Source organism: Ischnura elegans, chromosome 3 (assembly GCF_921293095.1).
Source record: "Ischnura elegans chromosome 3, ioIscEleg1.1, whole genome shotgun sequence".
In the NCBI taxonomy this organism is placed as follows: domain Eukaryota; kingdom Metazoa; phylum Arthropoda; class Insecta; order Odonata; family Coenagrionidae; genus Ischnura; species Ischnura elegans.
In genome coordinates this window covers 97,332,757-97,338,756 of record NC_060248.1, presented here as the reverse complement: position 1 = coordinate 97,338,756, position 6,000 = coordinate 97,332,757, and the positions used below count along the sequence as shown (strand labels likewise).

The following is a 6,000-nucleotide window of genomic DNA, read 5'->3' as shown; positions in this document are numbered from 1 at the left end:
GCGTTTGCATCAGAGAAAATTCGGAGATGAAACTTTCAAATTTGAGACGAATTCACATGTTGACTAGGGAACATACCCTGGGAATTTCAAGGTGAGAGGCATAGAGCTTAAGCTTTAAGCGAGTAATCCGTTACAAAATAAAACCGGTCTGGCGGAAGGTATGCGTTATCAGTAACAGTAGCGCATTTAGGAGGAGGGGGCCACAGGGGTCATGACCCTCCCCCAAATTTTTATTATTATTTTCAAAAAGTATTAATTTTCATTAGGATAAAACAAATTTTTGGTGCCCTCAAACGAATTTCATCTGTTGTTAAGGATAAAAATGAAATTTTAGGCTCCAAAATTCATTAAAAAATTGGTATTTGAAAAACATTTTCACAGAAGAATATGTACCCAATCTCCCCGGGGGTATTCTATAATCCCCGGACCCAGGTCATGACAACCCGCAAAAACTTTTATGCTGAATCCGTTCCGGCCTATTATGTAAGCGCGTATAGCCTTCGCGGATACCGGTTCATGCTCTCGCTGAAGGGATTTTAGTGAACCGCTTGTACTACGAGTATGCACGTAACACCAAAACAAGCACCGGAACAATAGGGTAGTTTCCTTCATCAGGGAAAACGAAATGCATTGATTACAATTCCTTACCCACCATTAGTGTATTCATAATATACTAATTATTTGGTTTTAGAAATTCCAGTTTAGACGAATGGCAATGGTCAATTTTAACCGAATTTGAAAAAGGCCAGATTTGCGCCCATGTAATGCCACTCCACGTGACGTCACAGGGACCTAGTTTCTATACGAGTAGATAGGAGTTTTACATCGTCTCGGATTACCAATGCATGCATGAGGCACAGAGCTCGGGGAAACATGTCTTAATAATCACTTATTAAAACTGCCTAAGGTCGGAAAGTTTCCTTCGTGTGATAGGGTAATAATAATCCTTATTTAAGCCAAGCCCTACCTGCTAGCAGGTTACTCTACTACCTGCTGGCAGCCTGCATCGTATCAGGGCCCAAAGCCTCGCCCCAAGGTCACCTCACAGGGCGACAGCTAGAAACAGAAAAACGCCACACGGACTTTTCCCAGAATACTACTTAGCCGTCGCGTTTTCGCGCGATTGAAAATTTTCACTTTTCATTTAATCGCGAAAAATAGATATCGTCATTCAAAAATCTAACAGCGTGAAATACGTACTCCAGGAGTAATAATCTTTCGATTTAGGCAATAAAAAAAGTAATAGAAGACCATCCTATTATGCTCTCCGGATTCCGATACACGCGCAGGCGTGAACTGAGGGGGAAGGCAGAGCGAACGGAGAAGTGAGGGAGAAGGCAGTTCCCCGAATCGCATGGCGAAGGTTATGGGTTTGTCGGCTGCTTTCACAGATCGTGGGACTTCAATCACCCTAACTGTCTTGTTGTCGTGTGTACCGACTATGAGGGCTCCTTGTAGTCACGCACGGCTAGTTTCGGCTCGTTAGGTGAGGAAGGGTGTGGAGCACAGGCTATAGGGCTCTATGAGTGTCCTTAAACCCAGATACTTGGCGAGCAACAGAAACTGCTGGGGTAATTCTCAGAAATGGAATCGTGTTATAATTTCTCTGCGAAATAGCTTCAAATCTTAAACACCTCTCATAAAGAGCTAAGACCCCATGATTCTATTTGCTCTTTATGAAAAGCGTAGGGTCATAGTATTGAGGTTTCGTACCTGTTTCGCATTGAAACTCTGTCGTGATTCCATTGTCTTAACCTATTTTTATTACGTAATTTTCTTCGGATAATGGTACTCAAATATCGCGTAAAAATGTATTTCGCTGAGGTATGTGGAAAAAATTTAATTTTCCGTAGCGTTTGCCGATGATTACGACTTAATGCATTAATGAAGATACTATATCACTCTAAAAATGTTTTGCTACATTTCGTTTTCGCCATAAGGTGAAATACGGACAGCGAGAAATTATAAATTTCTTTGTTTATAAGATTCGATTGTAACATTTAAATACCCATAACTTTAGTCATGAAGTTCTTATTTGTCGTTGGAAACAACAACGTTCCCCTGAAAAATTTAGCGCTACTTTATAAAGGTAGTGGTAGAAGTTGTATCATAAACAATTATTTCGTACTCAATGCACAAAATCTTTTTATTTTTTTTTCAAACATCCTCATTTTTATAAAATATAAACTCAACGACGCTTAAACATTGTAATTAGCAAGCTTCTCATTACAAGTGAGCATTTCTTCTTGCCTTTGGTTTACTTGTTTCTCTGAATTCGTTATCACAAGAAAATAAAATAATAACTTGTCATAAATAAAAACAAAACGCATCAACAAAAAACTTTCCTTCCGATCACATCGAAAACAAACACGCACACACACACTTTGCTCGCGGGAAAAAACTCGCGTCTGTAAAAAAAAAGTTGAAGGCGAGAAAGGGCGCACACTTCGACGCCCCTCCTGGAACATTGCGCACGAGGAATTTGCGCTCTTCTCTTGTCTTCTCTAGTTCCCCGGCGGTCTCAGGAGCCACAATAGCAGTACAGTTTCATGTGGAACTCGTCCACGCAGACACTCTGGTCGCCGTATCTGTTGATTCGGCTGATCGTCCCCACCACGTTCATCCAGTAGGACGTGTTGCCCACGCCGGGCTCGCTCCCCGACGAGGTCAGCCGCACCGTGGCTTCGAAAAGCGCGGAGCCCGGATCAGACTCCACGACCAGCGACACGTCTTGCAACACCTTAAGAAAAAAATCGAGAGATAAATCAGAATTAGTGCTATGTCTTTTTTTCCCGGCGAACAATGGCAGCGAAGATTGCTTGGGTTTACTACCGGATAAGGCCCTCCATATCTACCTGCAAAGTTCCGTTGAGTAACTCGCCATTGCCCTCAAGGATTCAGGAATCCAATCATTGAATCCTGAATCCCGGAAGACAATGATTTTCCTACCACGTTTTCTTCGGATAATGCTACCCAAATAATGCGTAAAATTGGATTTTAAATGGATGCGTAAATTTTAATTTTCTACAGCGTTGGCCGATGATAATGCTCTAATGCAGTAGAGAAGATATGCCACTCTAAAAATAACAAGCTATACACCTTTAGGTATGATACTAACTTTCAAAATTACACATTAATTCGTTTGAAAACTCTATAGCAGCATTTAAATTCCTTTCAATGGAATTATGACATTCTTGTTTTTCATGAGAAACAACAATCTTCCTCCCGAAATGTTTACTAATGGATTCATGAATCTAATCATTGAATACTGAATCCTTGAAAACGATGGGCGAGTTGCACATCAAGACTTTGGAAAGAGATGGGGGACCTCACCCAATGTAAAAACCCGAGAAATCTTCGCTGCCAATCAGAAGTGGTGTTTGTACATTAACAGTGATTCATGAATTAATATAAATTTGAAAAATCCTCCACTATTTGTTTCATATACTTGGCTTATTTTATATAATGTGTGTTTTAATTAAACTTCTGAGTTATACAAGGAAGACTTTGTTTGAACTTGAATATAGAGGCTAAAAAATAGGCCGAATTATGTATTCCACAAAAACCTCAAGATCATGAGATAGAAATAAGCAGAACAGTACGAATAGGGAAGCTATATTCAGGGTTGAAAAAAATAATATCACGAAATTTTAACCCTGGATAGCTGATTCCAGTAAGAACCAAAATTACTGATGACGTTCACGAAAACGCACAATTTTTTAAAAACTGAAACTTTGAGCCAAGCGCTCCGATTGGCCGCGAGTTGCCGGATGCTCTGGACAACAAATGACTTCTAATGCTTTGCCTACCGGAGATCGCGATGTATCCAAGACATCCGGCAACAGAGCATAAACTCGCGGTCCATGGGAGCGCTTTGCTCAAAGTTTCTGTAGTTTATAGTAGTAGTATATCGATGGCTAACTACTAATAACACGTATCTTAAATTCGGCCGGTTTGAAACACGTATCTTAAAAAAATGTGATGACATTAAAAAAGTAAAATACAAGCAAAAAACAACTCTTTCTTTGCAAATGAATGCTTCTTTTTCAGTTTCATAAACTTTTGGTTTTTAATTTCAGTGTACAGGTAAAAAAATAATAGTTTTTTTGCTCTCCTGAAAAGTTGCTATTTTTGAGATACGTGTTGTTAGAACTTAGCCATTGATATATGTATATTTATGTTCTTTCACAGAGGCCCTTGGCATTATCAGCTACCGCGCTGAATGAGGCAAGGCTGGTGAAAGGCATAATTCTACACTTACAAGGATAACGCGTGAGGTTTGGAAACAATGTTCCACGAGCAGATTCACGATGTTCGCTCGACGAAGGTCTAAGAGCGACTGGCTGAGGCCACGCCTACTGCTTGCTGATTGACAAAAAGGAGGTCACGTGTCGAGAAATTTTCCCTGCCCTCACCTCCACTTGCTTTAGCCACACCAGCTGACCATTGAGCATTGAATACTCAAGTTGGCACAAACTTTTAGTGAATTATTTGGATAACCCTTATTTTGTTGAACATGCAGCTAAGACAAGCTTTGTCAGGCTGATATTCTCAGTTTGGTAGGTCGAGTCATTTCTCGACGTATTTTATCATTGAAAAAATTACGCGCTTAAAAAAACCAGGGCACGTGGACTTTAATGAAACTAGAAAACCCGAATAAGCGACAATCCTTACGTGATCAAATGATCACGTCACAAATTTTATACTGATCCTGCAGTCTCTAGACTCAGTTCTGTTGACATAACCATTGCATAATAATTACGAAAAAATGCGAGAACAATGTGAGCGATTCACAAATAGGGTTTTGAAGTAATGATATGCTTTTAGAGCATCCTAGGTAAGCTGCATATAACTGGTGATATGTGTTTAAAAATCTTTATTCAGCGCCGTGAACTCAGGAAAAATGAAAATCGCCTTCAGCAGTTGGATGCACGGCGTTGTCATGAAAGGATATGATTTGCGATTCAAGGTAGGGATTCCTTTGATTTTAGCCGAACCTGCATCCATCAATAAATCAATAAAATTTGCATTTTAAATCGCCGGTAAATGTGAACCGGCAGAGCGAGAACCAGAAGAGTGCTTCAAATTCTGACCCCGTATTTTAACTGCGATATAGTTAGACATAGGTGAAAACGAAGGCAATGAATATTCTATCCTGATCTAATATAACAAACCTGAGTTCTTAAATTACGTATCAAGCTTCAGGTAAGAGTTTTATAAGAACTAATTGCGCCATAGGAATTTGAAATTGTAATATTTATTAAGTCTGTGATGATATATTTTTCGATGGTTAATTAGATGGAAATCATTATAGTATCATAAAGAAAAGTCAGTCGCGTCATTTTGAGGGGGGTTTAGAACCCCCCAGATCCCTAAGCAAACTATCGTCTCGCTAATCTGTCCTGTACTATTCAATCTGATCCATCCCTCCACCTAAAACCAAATCAAAGTGAAGCCACTGAGAAAAATAAGAGTACAAAGGTGTGTCATAAGTAACCACATTATTGTCAACCAAAACTACCAATTCCTCTTTATTTCTCAATAATGATGTAAAAATCTGCTATTAACTATTGTAAACGTAGATAGCAAACAACCCCAATGCCGAAATTTTCTTAAAAGTAATTACGTTTCATTGGCTTCAATTTGTGAAATTATGTGATCAGGATGATGCCGTGGATATTTAGTACATTAGATACCTCTTTCGTAAAATTTTTCCTCCAACGTTTAGCACATTTATTTGAGCATCCTCGGGGCTTAAGTTTGTATCCAAAAACTTTTACACGCTGTATTTTTATAGAAAACAATCGGAACAAACTTAAGCCATGAGGATGCCTAAATAAAGGAATTAAACGTTGGAGGAAAAAGAACACAAACTTATAACTAATTTACCAATTTTATATTTTAAGTAAGTGAATTTTATTGCCACCATGAATATTCAAAATTACGACTACCTTCGTCGTGAAACGCTCACATTCCTTGAGGGTTGGTGAGAAGTTGTTT

The 6,000-nt window shown here is 39.1% G+C and overlaps 1 protein-coding gene across 2 annotated transcripts in view; it reads right to left on the bottom strand.

The window, feature by feature from the left end:
* Window positions 1-2,128: 2,128 nt before the first annotated feature.
* The window catches only part of LOC124156217, a 50,713-nt gene continuing 46,841 nt past the window's right edge, over window positions 2,129-6,000 (bottom strand). For both annotated transcript variants that reach the window (XM_046530614.1, XM_046530615.1), the window contains one exon: window positions 2,129-2,740. In XM_046530614.1, coding sequence (XP_046386570.1) covers window positions 2,522-2,740 — 219 coding nt within the window. In that variant the 3' untranslated portion in view covers window positions 2,129-2,521. The remainder of the gene's footprint in view (window positions 2,741-6,000) is intronic.